At 47.5% G+C, this 17,359-nt stretch overlaps 7 protein-coding genes across 7 annotated transcripts; 3 read left to right on the top strand and 4 right to left on the bottom strand.

Moving 5' to 3' along the window:
• Nucleotides 1-154: 154 nt before the first annotated feature.
• N7471_009334 (uncharacterized protein) lies at nt 155-1,675 on the top strand (the record flags this gene model as incomplete). Its single annotated transcript, XM_057282053.1, has 5 exons — nt 155-318; nt 379-966; nt 1,015-1,113; nt 1,163-1,447; nt 1,510-1,675. The coding sequence occupies 5 exons, from the start codon at nt 155-157 to the stop codon at nt 1,673-1,675; spliced, it is 1,302 nt and encodes a 433-aa protein (XP_057132936.1).
• A 1,810-nt stretch (nt 1,676-3,485) lies between these two features.
• Nucleotides 3,486-4,578, bottom strand: N7471_009333 (uncharacterized protein; the record flags this gene model as incomplete). Its single annotated transcript, XM_057282052.1, has 2 exons — nt 3,486-3,496; nt 3,558-4,578. 2 exons carry the CDS (start codon nt 4,576-4,578, stop codon nt 3,486-3,488), a joined length of 1,032 nt encoding a protein of 343 aa, XP_057132935.1.
• A 1,764-nt stretch (nt 4,579-6,342) lies between these two features.
• Nucleotides 6,343-8,007, bottom strand: N7471_009332 (FAD-dependent oxidoreductase; the record flags this gene model as incomplete). The annotated part of the gene is made up of 4 exons (XM_057282051.1): nt 6,343-6,849; nt 6,906-7,285; nt 7,349-7,617; nt 7,700-8,007. 4 exons carry the CDS (start codon nt 8,005-8,007, stop codon nt 6,343-6,345), a joined length of 1,464 nt encoding a protein of 487 aa, XP_057132934.1.
• Nucleotides 8,008-10,079: 2,072 nt separating this feature from the next.
• N7471_009331 (uncharacterized protein) lies at nt 10,080-10,683 on the bottom strand (the record flags this gene model as incomplete). Its single annotated transcript, XM_057282050.1, has 2 exons — nt 10,080-10,566; nt 10,595-10,683. The coding sequence occupies 2 exons, from the start codon at nt 10,681-10,683 to the stop codon at nt 10,080-10,082; spliced, it is 576 nt and encodes a 191-aa protein (XP_057132933.1).
• An 807-nt stretch (nt 10,684-11,490) lies between these two features.
• N7471_009330 (uncharacterized protein) lies at nt 11,491-12,986 on the bottom strand. Its single transcript, XM_057282049.1, has 6 exons — nt 12,875-12,986; nt 12,752-12,818; nt 12,543-12,689; nt 12,430-12,491; nt 12,084-12,381; nt 11,491-12,020 (listed from the first exon to the last, which is right to left on the bottom strand). The coding sequence occupies exons 1-6, from the start codon at nt 12,964-12,966 to the stop codon at nt 11,541-11,543; spliced, it is 1,146 nt and encodes a 381-aa protein (XP_057132932.1). The 5' UTR covers nt 12,967-12,986; the 3' UTR covers nt 11,491-11,540.
• A 1,141-nt stretch (nt 12,987-14,127) lies between these two features.
• On the top strand, nt 14,128-15,786 carry N7471_009329 (Permease cytosine/purine uracilthiamine allantoin; the record flags this gene model as incomplete). Its single annotated transcript, XM_057282048.1, has 4 exons — nt 14,128-14,532; nt 14,594-14,817; nt 14,884-15,064; nt 15,088-15,786. The coding sequence occupies 4 exons, from the start codon at nt 14,128-14,130 to the stop codon at nt 15,784-15,786; spliced, it is 1,509 nt and encodes a 502-aa protein (XP_057132931.1).
• A 602-nt stretch (nt 15,787-16,388) lies between these two features.
• Nucleotides 16,389-16,824, top strand: N7471_009328 (TMEM14 family protein; the record flags this gene model as incomplete). The annotated part of the gene is made up of 3 exons (XM_057282047.1): nt 16,389-16,425; nt 16,479-16,571; nt 16,628-16,824. 3 exons carry the CDS (start codon nt 16,389-16,391, stop codon nt 16,822-16,824), a joined length of 327 nt encoding a protein of 108 aa, XP_057132930.1.
• Nucleotides 16,825-17,359: the final 535 nt, after the last annotated feature.

The raw sequence follows: 17,359 nt of genomic DNA, 5'->3' as shown, positions 1-17,359 counted from the left end.
GATCGTTGGTCCTTTCCGATCCACACGGCGGCCGCTGCGCCATCAGAGTAATACAGTTTACAAAATAAAATGTGAAGTTGGATATAAAAATGCAAGAGCAGAGACCTTTTAGGAGATACATTCAACTTCCCATATTCTCAGTATTCACTTAATGATGTCGTCGTCGAGTAACTTAAGCAGCTCAAGTATCGAAGCCGCCAAAGAGAGCGTGCCCATAGCCACTGAGCCAGATCTTCCTACAGAGGGAGGTGTTCGAGGATGGATTTGTGTGGTTGGTGCTTTCATTTGCCTATTCTGCACTTTCGGGTTTCTGAATGCGTGAGTGCTTCCAAACGTATCAAAATCACGGTTCCCAAATCTAACGATAAGAACAAACAGGATTGGTGTCTTCCAGACACATTATGAACAGAATTCCCTCCGCGATTATAGCTCCTCCGATATCTCATGGATCTTCGCCGTTCAACTATGCATGATGTGGGCTCTGGGCCCGCTCTACGGACGTCTCCTCGATACCTTCGGGCCTGCCCCAGTGCTATACCCGTGCAGTCTGCTATGTGTGTTTGCTTTGTGCATGACCAGCTTGGCAGAAGAGTACTATCAAATCTTCCTCGCACAAGGTCTTGGCTTTGGAATCGGTGCCGGAGGAGTCTTTACAGCCGCGATGGTCTGTGTTGGCCAATGGTTTGTCAAGAGACGAGGACTTGCTCTCGGTATTGCGGCGTGTGGGTCGAGTACCGGTGGCGTCATCTTCCCCATTTTCTTGAACAAAATGGTCGGGGATGTGGGCTTTAACGGCGCGATCCGGTATACTGCGTTGTTCATTGGTATCCTGCTTGCTGGGTCTTGTTTCATGGTCCGATCGAGATTGCCTCGTAAGGCATGGAACAAAGATGCGCCATGGCTTGATTTGTCACTGTTTAAAGAGAAGCAATTCGCTCTGTACTGCTTAGGCGCATTTTTTGTGATGTTCGTTTCGCACGCATTCGTCGAGATTTATTGCTGACCGTTGACCAGGTGGGGACTCTGGGGTCCGTTCGATTATCTCCCTAGCATGGCCCAAGAAGAGGCAAATTTCTCTCCCGACCTAGCTTTGTATTTGATCTCGATTATCAAGTCAGTATCTTCGTCCTTTCAAACGTCCTGATGCTGACTAGTGGCGAAGTGCTACCTCAATTCCCGGTCGCATTATCCCTCCGCATATTGCAGATCATATCGGCCATTTCAATGTGCTCACCACCTGCGCATTTGCGACGGCAATCTCAATGCTCTGTCTTTGGTTGCCCTTCCACTATCACTCCTCCCATGCGGGGCTGATTATTTTTGCGCTGGTTTATGGGTTCGTGACAGGCGCTGTTGTCTCGCTACTCATGCCCTGCGTTGCCAAGTCAGGAAAACTGGAAGCATTGGGTGTCAGATTCGGAACTTTCCAAATGGTGGTCGCTCTCGGGTATGTTGCTGGATAATCTTTCTGCTTTTCTGTGAAACCTTTTGTCGCTCATTCGCTTTTAGATGTCTTACTGGACTCCCTACCATGGGCGCCATCTTGAAACAGGAGGGTGGGAAGAACTTCGCTGGTCTGGAGATCTTTGCTGCTGTATCTGCGCTGATCGGTGCAAGCTTCCTGGCAATGTCGACATATCAAATGTCTCGCTCTCGAGGAACCTGGCGAGTCTAGTAACCGACCGACTGGATATTTGCTTGGGCAAGAATCGGTGAGCAGGCATAGAGGTACTTTGCCAAAGAGGATGCACAATGAGTAAATAGGATTGGGCAGCCATGACAGAGAAGATAATTTATACCATGGCATGTCAAGTAGTATAAGCTGCAGCTAATAAGTAGGCGTTCCCGCCTTTGATAATGATGAATATAAAGTCGCTGCTATTTTTGACTGGAAAACACCTTTACCTATATGACCCGTCCACTACAAATGGAGTACAAGCAACTGTGAATAAATCTAAATAAATGAACATTCAAAAGAATACATAACAAATCGCCTCTGACACTCCTGTACTAAACCCTAAACTTGAAATGTGAAAAGAGCTACCTCACATTTGAAAACCACTGGCAAGACAAAATATTCACATAAATGCCGCGACGACACTACCAAAGTGCTCCTGTTGGTCACTGAACCGCCTTGAGTGGTATGAATACGTATTCCACGCTGGGTTACTCATTCGGTTGCAACGATAGCGGACTGCGTAAGGAGTAAAGAAAGTATGGGCTCTGGTGTCCTGTGCCAAAAGGCATTACAGGCACGTCAAAGAATATAGGAAGCTGGTTGATGTTGTAATAGAATTCTCATTCCCGTGATCATGTTCACTATCTGGTTCTTGTAAAAGAGAATTTTCACAGAATAAGACTTTGGATATCAGCGTTTCTACACAAGTCAAGACAGCACTGAAGACAAGAGCTTCTCCGCAGGACACTCGCCTCTCCACAAGATGCCAGTGCAAAGCAACGAAGATCATCTGCGCCATCCACAGCACGTACACTAATCTGTAAGCTAGGATGTGAAGCTATACTATCTTGCGTGTCTGAGTCCGAGTCCTCTCCGACCTCGCACCAGGGAGTAGTATATGATGCAAATCTGTCTGTATCTTTGAGTGGAGTCCGGCAATCATGGGGACATCTTTCGAGCAAAAGTGAATCTCTCAAAGCAAGAAGGATGTTCAAAGGGTCGATTTGAGCAACAACACGGCCGTTTGTGCCGATCAAAATCAATCTCACGTGGAGCTCTCTGTTATCTTGAACAGTTAAATCCCAAGATAATTTAAAATCTCTGAAGAGATTGACAGGTTGAAAGACTTCCGGCCAAGTGGGTAGATCCAGATCGCGAGTCAATGCATAGCCAACATCTTCAGGCGTTGATACGACATTGAACGTGTCGTTTCCATATCTCAGTATTCCCGATAAGCAAGAAAGCTTCAGATATCCATGCTTCTCGATGTTGAATGTGCTGAAAACGATAGGATGAATGACCTGGCCTTTTCCTGAGGTCAAAGTCAAACTTCGATCCTCGTCGTCAAAATCATGGCCAACCATGCTTCTTGCCCAATCCAAAAGGTCCATATCATCAAACTCACAGGTTTCTCCAGTTTTAATCACCTTGGAGATAGTGCTATCAAGCCTTGGCGAGCCTCCTCTTCGTTCGAGAGATGCCTTGACCAAAATCGGTTCTGAGGACTGGAAAAGAGAAAGAACAAGTATCTCCGTGGTTATAAAACCTAGTGATCGGAAGAAATCTTCTTTGTAGCAGAAGTCGTTGTTCGAAAGCGGATTGTGGTATCGTTGTGTGCACGTACAGCAATGTTGACATGGACATTTCATCGCCAAAGATTGAAGGTGAAGAGAAACTTTTGGAAGATCACCCACAAGCATGCCCTTATCGAGAGTGGCAAAGTTAACTCGCCCATCTACGGCTAGAGCTTTTGCATAGGTTTCGCGAATAGTTCTGAGTTCGGGAAGCGGAGTAAGGCAGCAACTATCTATTGAGTTGCTGACAGAACCAAGAAAATGTTCAGAACTGGTAGTTTTACCAAGGCAAGAGAATCTCTTACACTGCATCGATGATAGGACTTGAGGAATTGCGTGTTCGAGGGCTAGACGAAGCAATCGGATCATGTCTTCAGTCTCGAAACCAATCCGTCGAAACAGCCACGGATAATAAGATTCAATAGTGACCATCCCGCTGATGAATTCCTGAGAACCAGGCTCTATGAGATGGGTTATGTTCTCTGACCTGTGGTGGATGGTCAATTCAAATGACCGTTTTGGTTCTTTGGTCATAATGATGATCTGGACTTGTGACCGGGGTTGCTCGCAAACAGCCTCTGGGATTCCCTCCAAGTATACAGAAGGAGGAAGCTCAAGACACCATTGTGCGAAGGCTAAGATCCAAGCCGCTGCCTCGTGAACTTTGATGGTCACCCCGGATATGGTAGAAGATCCCATTCTTGCCACCTGACGAAAAGCATCAACAATGCCGGCTATTATCTCCGAAGAAGGTACTCGCATGAATCCCTGAACTAGCTGTTGACGAGCTTCTTCTGAACCAATACGAGGCAGCACCTCTTTCTGAAGGAGAATTTGCCACCCCAAAACGGAATCGGCAAAGCCACACCGGTATGACCTAGCCTCAAGGCTCACTAATAGATCGTTCAGGTGCCTGACTGTCGGAAGAAGCGTCAGGTCCGTTGCAGAATGCCTAAGCATGATGTCGAGAGCACTTGCACCATTGAAGGGGCCGATTGTGGTCACAAGAGCAGCCGCTAATCCTAGGAAATGGGTGCCAGCCAAACTCTTGCCAAGCTGACTTGCGCAGTCGCCTTTGAAGAAGCCTACATGACTCTTCAAGAAGCTAATGGAAGCCGGTTCTGGTGATGGGACGATGGCAGACAAGACCTTAGCTGTTGTCTGGCTGCTCATAGCAATCGTAGTACCGAAATTTTCGCAAGCCATGATCGCGAGGACTTGAACATTGTCACTTGTAGCAGCGGCTAAAACACCTCTGAAGACAGAAAAAACCGATTGGGAACTTTCGGTGAGGCTCCATCCCATTTGAACAGCTGGAGTTGTCATCTTGAATCTCTGATGTCTATGACAAGGTCTTTCAATCTTTGTGGGTCGAAAGCTGGGGCTCTTAGTGCTCAAATAATATCTTTTCGAAAGGACACAGTAAGGCCTTTACCACGTGACATAAACATCTCAGCGGGAACTCGAGTACATGCTGAGGAATCTAGGGATGTCTGGTTGAAAACTGTTGGTAACGAGAGTGCCTGATGGATTGTCCGGCCCCCAACTCTAGCAGCCCGGTGATCTCTTGTATTTAAATAGCGTGCCACCCACATATGTTCTCCGGGTACTAAGCGAGCAATTTCACATGCATTCATTGGGTGGAATGGTGCTTGCTGTACAGTTTCCGCTACCACGGGGAACACGGGATGTGGAGTTCAAAGGTGTGTGTGATCTGCGGGACGGGCTGGGCTGAAACAAGAAACCCGATGGCGCATTTATTGACTTACTCCCGGCCTGGCCTGTCACCGAGAGTTAACCACCAGCTAAGCCAGGTAGTCTTGGCAGGCATCTTTTAATGCGTTATAGTTTCATTGAGCTTGAATCTATATCTTCTAAATTTACAACATGGTCCTATTAATCTTTCTTTGTGATTCTGCAATGCCTGATATTTTCTACTAACCTGGTCCTCAACACCTGAGATTGGCTTCGTTCTGTCTCACGGCTTGAGGAAGGCGCGCAAGCTTCCAGTTTGAACCCGAGGCTGAGATTCAGGTTCGAATAACTCGATGTTCTTATATACGCGTGACCTAACCACGTTCCTGATATCATGCCGAATTTCAGCCTGCACACACACTGATTTTGAGATGAGTGAACTATTTCGCAGTAGATGATGAGAAAAAACTTGCCTAGTATAAGCATTTTTCCCATTTGACCTTTTACCTCTAAATCAAGCTGCTGCCCCCAATTGGCGTGTCCGCTATGTACATCGAGGAGCCCATTCTCTAGTTATCCCTTGGTTACATTATATAATGTGACTACACATCAGGGTGGCCCCGCTGACCTCTCACTAGGGTTACTAGCCTTAGGCACCCACTAAAAATTTATGTTTGCCTTACGCCTTGCCTTTTATTACCTTACCACCTTTAGGCATTAACCCACTTCCCTCTTACCACTCACTTACTAGTATTTTACTACTTTCTTCTTATATAACTAACTAATATACCACTATATAACTACTACTATATGAAAAATAAGATGAAAATGCCCTGTAGGGGATAGAAATGAGCTAATTTAAAATGAAACTGACAGTCTGGGAATGCTGCATATAAACTGGTGGTAGATTGGTTCAGCCCAGTGTCTAGGGAATGATTGTTACGGAAAGTGCCGCTGATATGCTATTACCCATATCTGGCTGATACCTATAATATCCTTGTTGACAAAATTAGGGCTGACTGGCCATCAATTCTGGTCTGTGCCCTGGCCGTGGCGCACTTTTTGGTTATTGGGACCACAGGGGCACTTACTGTTTGCATGGAGTCAAAGCACCCGTGGCGGTCTTATGAATAGATCCTGCTGTTTTTCACTTGCTCGCGATCTCTAACACATAGTAGTTTCCTTCAATGACACTTCCGCGTCGCTAGTAATCCCTTCAACGATCAATATTGCCGATTGGCGTAGCCTTATCACTAGACCAAAACTAAACCTTGAAATAGCTGCTTTGTTGGGTTGATTTTATCTTGACAAGAGAGGAGAAGAAGAAGAAATTTGTCATGCTCTACAAACAACCCGATGGTAGCTAAATAGGATAACAACAACCATGGCCACGGCCTAACAATACTTCCACTGTGTTATGAATGCAGATAATGTTAACAACAAGCGGTTCTGGTTACGCATGTGCCAGAAGATAGCAGCAGTGCCGCCTATGATCATGACTGTAATCAACCCTGGGAAAATGCCACGACTACTAGGCTTCTTAGCAGGCTTCCTCAGATCCACATCCATTGAAGGGAGTGGGAGATATTCCAAATAAGGGCCGCCTCTCGAGAAACTGGCATAAAGTTTGGCCTTGAGTCTGTCACTAACCCAGGGAACAATGTGACGGGCTGCAAATTTGAGTACCCAGGTATCTTGGGCTTCATAGCGCGTAATCTGACCGGAAAGATCAACAACTGTTTTTGCTCGAGGTTTTTGACCACTAATATACTGATTGAAAACCTCAGTCAACTGCTCAAGGGATGGCATCGGGCTCTCTTTCAGTAAAGGCACGAGACCGTTGGTCAAACGAGCGATTCCCTCATAGGCCAGATTACCACCTAATCCAGGGTTGATTGTAGCCTGCGTGATGAAGAAAGTTAGTTAAATCTCATTGCAGTTAAGTAGGAGACCCGAACCTTATGAACTGAGTCACCCATCAAAACTACCCGGTTATGACTCCACCGTTTGATGACACCTTCTTCCAATGGTACCATTGTACCTTTGACTCGAGCATCCCATAGATCCTTCACGGTATATCCGGGGCCGACTAGCGAGTTTCCATACTTCTGGACAGTCGCCTCTTCATCCTCATCCGTGAACCGCGGGCAGTTGGGGGTTCTTGTGAATTTGGAACCCTTGACGAAAAGAAACCAAAACACAAGCCCATGCACACCAGCAGCTGCAACCGCAGAGTACTTGTCGTAGTACACGTTGTGAACCATCGCATTAGGTAAAAACTGCTTCTCGGGGTCGTTCCGAGATACCGCAAAGATGCAGTTGTACTCGCTTTTAAACGCTGTAGGTCGGAATGTTAGTTGTAAGGAGTTTGAAGCTAGCAAAACAGAGAGGTGGGACAAACCCTCGTTGAGTTCATTAGCGAGAGGCTGATTCGTCACGCTGATTTTGTCGGCCATCAGCTTCCTCACTTTGCTATGGATCCCGTCTGCGCCGATCAGGATGTGGCCATGGTGATGCTCGCCATCTTCAGTGGTGACAATAACCCCTTGTTGGGTTTCTTCATATCCAACGACAGCGGTTCGAGCATGCAGCTTCAATTTGTCTTGCACGTGGCTGTGTAGTGCTTCCAAAGCTTTGCATCGCTCCATGAAGATGATGGGGCGTTGAAGACTATCCAATTCTCCCAAGAAAATAATTACATTAGCACACCCATTTCATCTGTAGACAAATAGTTCATTATATATAGACGTACATTTCATTGATATGGACTAGCACATTCGACTCTTCAAAGCAATGGCCATTTCCGTCATAATGGTTTCGACCCTGCAGAGGTATAACCTGTTGCTCAATATCTTTCCATACTCCTAGCTGCTCTAGAATTCTTATGGTATGCGGGTGGATTCCTATAGAGGCGCCCAGATCCGTTGCAAATTCTCCCTTTTCAAAAAGCTCGTATTCAATTCCGGCACGCTCAAAAGCGAGTGCTAGGCCAAGACCCACGAGACTCCCACCAGCTATGAGTACCTTGAACTGATTTGTATCTTGATTGAGCGACGCCATGAGAGGATTTGGCAAGAGCTAGTGACCTGAAGTGCCGCGGACTATCTCGTTTCTTCAAGTCTCTGAATTGTAGCAATAATATATATCGCTGTAAAAAAACCCTTTATCTTGCACATTCCGAAGACCATTCAATAAAAAGTGGGGAATACATACGAATCCCGAGGCCGTCTTCCCAGCCCCCTTGCGTTCTGTATGTAGAGACACCAATGGTCTCTGACTTTTATTACATTTGATATTTCCCAATTTGAATACATAAAATGAAACAAACTTCCTTTACCGCGAGATATATATATATATTCCGAACCGGGTCGAGAGTAAAGAAAATTCAGAGTATTGAAATAACATATGTATGTACCTTTTGTATAGTTAGGTTGTGCCATACAAAGGATACTTAGTGGGGTTTGTCTACAGTGAAAATTTGTGTTTACAACATAGTGAGACGGACCGATCCCGTGAACGTGCGCGAGTGGGGTTCGGAAGACGATTGATCTGCTCAGATGCATGGTACGGGGTTGCAAGCACATCCCGGTCCAGGTGAGGAATTGTACCGCTAATTCAGTACTATGACCTAGTGTACGAGCCAGACACAATGCTAGTGAGCACCATCTTGTCATTAGATATTGATTCTAGGTATACAGCCAGTTGCTTTCCTGATTTTTTCTTGTTTTTTTCGAAAAGTCTAGGTCTGAAACCGACAAGGAGCGCTAAGGGCTAGCTCCAATCACCCGCGCATCATGGAGTACCCCACCCCATGAAAGGGGGGCCGTTAAAATCCGACCTAAGTATGGCCTTGCGCAGAACTCCAATGTACTCGGTAGATGGTCTCGGCTTTTCGACTAGCCCTAGCTTCTCGTAGTTATCTTTCGTCGGCTGTTACTACTCCGTAGATTCCTTAGTAGTTACTCTGCCCGCTAGTCGCTCGCAGCTCCTTGGCACCGTCGCCGGACTCGCCACTCTATAGCTTAGGACAGAAACGGACTAATATGTATACATGTATACAGCTAATAAGATAACTAGCTCATTCCAACCTTTAGGATCTATCCAGTAGACACTGCACCCTTCGGACGAAATCCTGTTTGGGGGTTGGGTGCGGGCCCACATTCCGTCCCACTGGTGTACCTAACGGCTATACTCAACCTCGAGTCCTCCGTAGTGAGCCTTCCTTGGATCATCGGATATTATTTAGGTGGATAAATAACCTTGCAAGGTTCGGCGGGTGCTAAGTGGCTAGAATGAGTTAACAGTACTCCATACTCCGTGGAATTTATTGATCTGTATATGCGGCCTGACAGTAGTGCACAAAAGTACCAAAAGTTTTAGGGGACCCCAGTCACGACAGAGGGTTTCTTTACTTTTCTAGCTCATAGAACACGCTTCGCCCAAGTTTCGAGAGATTCGCGTCTCGTGGTTCTTATCACTCGAGCCAAAACTTTGTCTCTACCCAAACCTCTCTATAATCAACGCAGGCTCTCCAACGTTGGTGCGCATCCGGCATCGCTCTTGGCAGAATTCAATCACTTTGCTACCGTCTCTAAGAGCACTATAAGAAAGATCCAAGAGAAAAGGGAGCAGTGGATGTGAATGCTTACTTGACACATAGAACTAAAGTTCCAATGGCGGCTATAGCCAGCGAAGGTGGATCCATAGCGAAGTCGCGAATATCAAGATCATTTGAATCCAGCCAGAACACTAAGGATTCAGGACAAACGAGAGACAGAGGACTTGGACGGGTTCAAGTTCGGAGTTGTTAAGAAGGAGCCGATTGATGTAGAGTGTAGATGTAGTACTAGAAATAGATTAAGGCTGGAGGCATTTAGTGCCGTAATGAAAGTGTGCATTGCTTGTAATGAAGTGAAACAGCTGTTGCTCGAGGCTCTGCCCAACCCATCTCTCTGACAAGACCGCATAACCGCCACTGATTATCAGGACCATTGAAAGTCTTTGAAACCTTCAATACAATTTTGTATTCGGGGGGAGTCCCTCGGCCTGGTCATCTCTCTATATTGGCCAGTTAGCATACCAAATGATTTCAACGATGATAGCCACGGAGGCCGTACTAATAATTCCCCAAGTCACTTCACAAGCGAAATTTCGTGGTCAGAGTGGGCCAGCTGTTTAGGTCCAAAGTCGGTGAAGGTCGTTGCCACATCAAAGTCAATCCATACCAGCCTATCTGGGTTTCCACGAACAAGAAGCATATTTCTAGGGTAGATGTCTCGGTGGTGGACATCCGCCCTATGTATCTGCTTCATGCCCTCAGTTACCTGGGAATGGAGCGCATCCGAATAGTTCATGCAGTTCAAGCACTCCGCATTTAGGAGGAATTCTAGCAAAATTGCGCTCGGGTTTAGCTTGTCATAAGCGAAATGTTGGAAAACAGAAGCAGCTAGATTCACTCGATTAATATAGCTGTAGAATTTTGGAACGAAGCCGCGCCCACAGACACCAGAAGCGAGGAGCTTCTTATATGCATTAAATTCGCAGCGAAATCGGTTGAGATCACGACCATCCTCGGTATATCCAGGGTCGCCGTTGCCGTGGAAAAGCTTTAAATGCATACTTTTGTCCATCCAGATCTACTTCGAACATTGAAGAGGCATCAGACCGCGAAATCTCCCTACTAATATTGATTCTGGAGAGATCCACGTCCGTTAAGGGAGCGCTTGTTGGATGCATTGTGATCCTGCTGGAGGTAAAATTTCCAACAGGGAGGTTAGAGCAGGTCAGGCAACAAACACGAACAGGTCCTTGTTAATAATAACCGGATTCCATAAATTTCAACATTCCGGGCCTGGGCCCTGGGAAATTTTGGATAAGCGCACGCGTTGAAGGGGATAGGTTTGGCGGCATTCTGGCAGTGGCCAACAACATATCGTATCCCGTACTAAGAAGGAAGATGGCTTTCGTGACTACAGTTACAAGGGATTACACCCCACTATATAATATGTTTGTCATGGCTATCGTATATGTAATAAGTACATACTCAATGGAAGCAACAATATAAGCTCCACTCACGGGGTACTAGACTCCCTATCGGAGACTGCCTAGGTGAAGGGTGACGGTAATCGAAATGTATTGTATCGCGCTCGCCCCTCAGGGCTTTTCTATGTCTAAAACCAAACATCTGGAGTGAGTGATTGTTCTGATAGAACAACAATCCTCATAAAATACACATAATTAGGATATTGCATAGTTTGTAACCCGATTTAGGGCCCCAGACTTAGTACTAGGTCGTGTGGAAGACCGGTGTAGATAGCTCTGCTTAGTTCCCTTCTCCTGCTTTCCTCCGAGTCAGTCAGACAGATAGTACTAATATATTATATTGCTCTCTCTTCCTTGTTTTAGACTCCGAGAATAATCCGTTGATACCACTTCTTTTGATACCGTTTCTTTGTTTTTAGTAGTTAAGTGCACCTGTGCGTTTCCTTTCAGATATTCATATGGCCTGGGAGAGTTCAGGCCGAAAATAGTACGTCGCCAAATGGTCATGATGGCCCAAAAGAAAACATCCCGGAATCATTCAAGTGTGTTGTCTAGCTCTTCTCGATAGTAATCTCGGTTGTTTTCCAAATATGGCCTTTCTGCTCCCCGGGAGAGCTGCTCCGGTGTGACCGTTCGCCCCATTCTGAGGCTGAGGGTACACTGTCGTCGATCGACGCGCTTGATATATATGGGGCTTTATTCCTTTCACCCATCTCAATCATACTCTCTTCGCTTCCACCGATAGGATCCATGTCATACATTCTAGTTAGCGCACGGGACGATCTGGTTTCTGTCCCGGACCGGGCCCGAATGGCTGATGCCCCAGGCGCACTTAAAGTATACTGGGGTGTGGTTTTCGTTGGGTTGGTTGTTGACTTTAGGAAGCTGAGGGTCGAGCGGGCCAAGGACCATACGAAGGGGGCATTGGTTACCCAGACGCCGATCGAAGCTTCGCGCAGGTACCAGAATTGGTAGCTCGTGTCATAAATGTTGCGGAACGTGAATATTTTGGAAATGATGGCGCAGAGAATCTGTCATCCATTAGCACTGCCCAGCGGTTTTGTGATTGGGATGAGAAAGTATAGACAACTTACTACCACAATACCCATTGAGAATACTACCACGATCGGAAGCTTAGTCCGCCATGGCATACGCGCTCGAAACAGCATCGGCAGAACCACCAACAGAATCGCAATATCCGAGCTGACGTTGAAGACTGCCTGTATAATTTCGAAGTGGAAGTAAGTGGCGCATTCGCGCTGAGGCGGCGGCAATGTCCAGTATCCGGATATGGGGTGGCAGTTCAAAAACAAGGTCAATTCGGTGGCCAGCCATCCAAGGGCGGTATAGAGGGCGGATAGCTTGACCCATCGATGTTGCTTAAGGTTTGATCTATAATGTATCAGTTTTGAGTGTACGGATTGCTTGATCTTAACTCACGTAATTCGAAAATATACCAACAGCATGCAGGCCTTCAGACAATAGATGGTGCATACTTGGCACTGAAAAAGTAAGTTAGAGGCGGTTTTTGCAGCCTTTCTAGGACGACTCACATGCTCTGAGGCAAATTCAATCTTCGAGCCTAAGACCCGTTGTTTGATGTCATCGGCAGTGAATGTCTCGAATTGACCTGGTTCGTACAAGGTGCTCCCGTACTTGGTGATCTCGATATTCGTGACTACAAACGCAGTGTAGAAGATCTACATGGGATGGTTAGCCTCATACGGGCACGAGGGTGGACTTGGAGACCCTCAATCCGTACTATTGCCAAAAACATCAAATAATCCTCAACCTGGAAGTGGAACTTCAGACGCTTGTACCGAGCATAACTGCGATCGAGTCAGCGGTAAATTCAGCAGCAACCGAGTCCGAAGAATGCACCGACAGTCGCACGATGAAGAATAAGATTCCCACACCGTACATAATCCATGACTCGACAATCAAGTCATGTATCGAACCACCACCTTGGCTTGACATGTTGTGTGTATGGGGTGGTGACCCTCCCCTGGCCGAGCTACGTGGGCATCTTAAGGGGCCAGTGAGGATGAATGGGCTAACCAGGGCCGTGTAGCAGACCTTTTTAGGCTTATGGAATAAAGGGGTTAGCACGAACCTTGTCCACTTGAGCCGAGCGATCGTGATTGTTACGATTATTACAACATATATCTTGTATGGTGGTTGCGACCCACTGAATAATAAGCAGTGGCCTCATATTACCCGGGGGCCGCCGGTCTAAGCAATCAAACCCACCAACGAGGAGGACTGGGGGTAACGTTGCCAATGAGCAAGTGTCGATATCACATTCCATTCCATTGATTCGCTGATGATGCTCCGAATTTTAGGGGGTCGGGGATTGGTTTGATGTTCAGGGGCAGGATTCTAGCGTAAGCTTTTCAGCTTTGGCCCCCAACTTGAGTAGCGAGCGTGTTTGGATTAGCTGCCGGTCTCTCGCCGTATAGATTGGTTTGCCCATCTCTAATAAAGCCGCATCGAGAGTGGAGAAAAGATCTATTAGCCCGGTGGGCCGACGAATAGAAAGGTATTCCGGCCGAATGTTGTGCGTGAAGAGATATACATCCCTGGATATGTACAAAGTACATACATACCTAGGTACATCCCAGTGGCTGTGAGGGGCACCAGAGGTGGGGGCCAAATATCCAACTACAAAGCGTAAATTAACTTTGGACCACGTCTGGCCATTCGTGAACTATAATACAAGCCTAGTGGCGCTGCTAAGCATGGTATGTGGTGGGGGCCAAGGGACGTGCCCAGCCGGAAGTATCCGTACAGTCACTTATCATTACCTACTTGTAGTTAGTATTTGCACAACACCACTAGCCTGTAGTGGTGGGAATAGGTAAGATAAAATGAGCGGTCAGGGATGTACTGGGGTGCAAAGATAAAGTACTAATGGTATGCCACTGTACAAGCGTAACACCATCTCCCACCATCCACACCATCTCGGGCCGTCGTTACATCCGGCTGAGAGCTTCACTGATTTATTTCCCTCGGCATCGACAGGGATCAGCTCCTTGCAGAATTCTCTTTCTGCACTTTTAAAGGCCCCATTGGAGTTTTTCCAATCCTATATCCGATCGCCCTGGTCTGCGTACTCACTTCCGCTCTCCTCAAAGCATTATGGAGCGATCTGTGGAAGACGAGGAGAAGAATACTCAGCCTGCGACGGTAATTAAATCGTTATCGCCGGTGCCAACCCCGCCGTTGCACCCGTCGAAAAATGCCTTCGAGCGGTTCAATGCCCGCCTAGGCCAGCTGGATTTCTTCGAGTCGCGCGGTATCGAGCGTGTCCCGCTCGATGAACGCAAGCCCAGGGTTACGTCGGCGGACTATATGCAGATGGCTCTGATGTGGTTCAGTGTTAACATTACGGCGAACAATATGGCCGTCGGTATGCTCGGTCCGTCGAACTACGGGCTGGGATTTGTCGACTCGGCTCTTTGTGCCACGTTCGGCGCTCTGTTGGGTGCAGCAGGTGTTGCTTATATGGGGACGTTTGGCCCAGCTAGTGGGAACAGAACTATGGTATGACTTTGATCCAATTGCGCACGTATCGACCAGTATACTGATGGACTACTGCAATCAGGTTGTGGCTCGGTATTTCATGGGATACTACCCCAGCAAGATATGCGCTCTGTTAAACATTGTCATCATGCTGGGATACGGTATGGTCGACAGCATCGTGGGTGGACAAGTCCTGTCCGCCGTGGCTGGAAACCACATGACCGTGTCTGTAGGCGTGGTTATCATCGTGATAGTCACTTGGATCGTGGTCCTGTTTGGCATGCGGCTATTCCATATCTACGAGCGGTACATATTTTCTCTTCATCATTCCTTGATCTAGCCCAACCGAGATACTAACCTAAACGTTGATAGATGGGCCTGGATCCCTCAGCTCATCGCCGCCTTTGTCCTTATTGGTAGCGCTGGCCCCAAGTTTGACACCTCAACCGTATCTACGGGTTCGCCGCAAACAGTCGCCGGAAATCGCCTCTCCTTCTTCTCGCTCTGCCTATCCTCGTCCGTCGCCTGGGCTCCCGCCGGTGCGGACTTCTATGTCTACTTCCCCCCAACACGAAGAAGTGGAAAACTTTCATTATGACCTTCCTCGGTGTTGGGCTGGCCTTGACCTTTGCCAACTTGATTGGTGTCGGCCTCGGCTCGGGCGTGGCGACTCATCCCGATTGGGAAGCCGCCGACAGCGTCTCCTCAGGTTCTTTGATCCTCGCCGGCTACAACGGACTCGGCGGCTTCGGCAAGTTCCTGGGCGTCCTAGTTTCCCTGGGTCAGATCGCCAACAACGTCGCGGGAACTTACTCCGCCTCCTTGGGATTCCAGATGTTGGGCCGCTACCCGGCCAAGCTTCCCCGGTGGGTCTGGACCTGCGTCGGCGTCATCATCTACTTTGTCTGCGCGTTGGCTGGTCGGAATAACCTATCCGACATTTTTGAGAATTGGCTCGCTCTAATGGGCTACTGGGTTTGCATCTACCTTGTAATTGCTCTGGAGGAACATTTTATCTTCCGTCCATCGAGAGGCTTTGATTGGGAGGCTTGGGCCGATCGCTCGAAATTACCTCTTGGTCTCGCTGCAATGGCAGCCTTTTTGATCGGTTGGGCTGGTTCAATTATTTCCATGAACGAGGTATACTTCGCCGGTCCAATTGCCAAGATGGTTGGCGACAGTGGCTCGGATCTCGGCATTTGGGTTGGTTCGTCGTGGGCCATGTTGGCATATCCGGGACTGCGATGGCTGGAGCTAAAGAAGTTCAATCGTTAATTGCTTAAATCCGCTGGGCTGTCTCGATATGCAAAAATAGAGGTAACTAATGATCAAGTAGACAGTTAATCGGTTGATTAAATTGTTAGGCCATTGAAAAGAAAAAACAAAACAAAACAGAAAACCTAAAGTCATGTAGTGATGCATCTCCACGAAACTTAAATGTCGGCATCGCGGATTCCTTCGCCGTCATCGCCCAGGTTCAGGTTGATTTCGAAGTCATCAGTGATACCTTCCGAGATAGAGGGAGCTTCTGTCGCCTCTGTCGCGATTTTCTGCATGTCCTCCAAGGTCCTCACTCAAGCTACAGGCGATTAGAGAGCCCAGTGTCACGCTAGACCAGCTCATCAATTAAGCCCTGCTGCAAACTCGCCTGCTGAAGTTCCTAGGTGGCTGTCTAAATGATTGTCATATCATACGATGGCTTCGGCTCTAACCAGTTCGGTGCTCGGATTCCGAGGCCCCGATCCCGAGGCCCTGCATTCCGCTGACTAATAAGAACTCGGCCCCGGGAGGCCCCGGATCTCGCCCCTGGCACTTGAGAGGTTCCTAAATTCTAAAGCTTCAGACCCTTGGAATATTTCAAGTGCTTAAAAGTCATCATGGCTGAACATCCTTCTTTTACCCTTGCCGCTCTTCGTAAGTCCTGCGCGCAACAAGATAGGTTGCTCAACGTTTCTGACCATAACCAGTCCCTGTGGGAGGTACCATTGGGTTTCTGCGAACCCGATCAACGCCTTCCTTGATTGCCGGTGTTGGACTCGGTATATCATATGCCTATTCCGGTAAGTACCTCGGCCGTGGGCGTGCTAGGATATTCGGAAACTGACCACGTTGCTAGGTTATTTGATCAAGGAGAACAAGGACTACGGCACTGAGCTCGCCCTTGGAAATAGCATCCTTCTTCTGGGCTCTGCAATCCCTCGGATCATTAAGACAAAGGCTAGGGCTGCTATGCCACTGGCTCTCGGTGTCACTGGGTTGTTGGCATCTTTCTACTATCAGAAGAAGGTGCGGGAGTTCCGCTTCGGAGTCTAGATTCTATCATTTCATAGATATTACTCTATCAATAGCACAGATGCATAGCAATTCTGTACCTCGTAGCTCCTTTGTGCGAAAATGACTGTACTGTGAACCAACCTGCCTGTCCAAATCTGATTAATGTACCAAAAGATGAGAATTACATCACAGGTTCATATGTGCGGCCAGGAGTAGGTGTCGCCCTGGTGAGAAATGGGCGAGAGCCGCTTCAGCGTCGCGCGGTGAGAAGGGTGAGTGCACTATAGACACATGTGAAAATGAAGGTGAGAATGAAAGTGAGAAGCGGGTGAGAATCCTCGGGACCGCACAGGCCACCCAGCTAAGAAGGAGATAACGCCAATCAGGGGCTCCCAGGTTTTGTGGAACAACGATCCCCCGAAAGTTAATTGGAGAATTCATTTCGATAAACAAGCCAACAGTTCAGTTGCATCACATCTACTGTACTTACTTACGCTCTAAGGATCACCTGGACAGTCGCAATTGGGTATCACCAAACGCAGACGACGGAGGACGAGAGATTTAAGTGAACCGT

Source organism: Penicillium samsonianum (genome assembly GCF_028829775.1).
Source record: "Penicillium samsonianum strain IBT 33392 chromosome Unknown utg000005l_segment0_segment0, whole genome shotgun sequence".
Classification (NCBI taxonomy): domain Eukaryota; kingdom Fungi; phylum Ascomycota; class Eurotiomycetes; order Eurotiales; family Aspergillaceae; genus Penicillium; species Penicillium samsonianum.
Note: the sequence above shows the minus strand (reverse complement) of the source record. Positions and strands in the feature narration are given on the sequence as shown.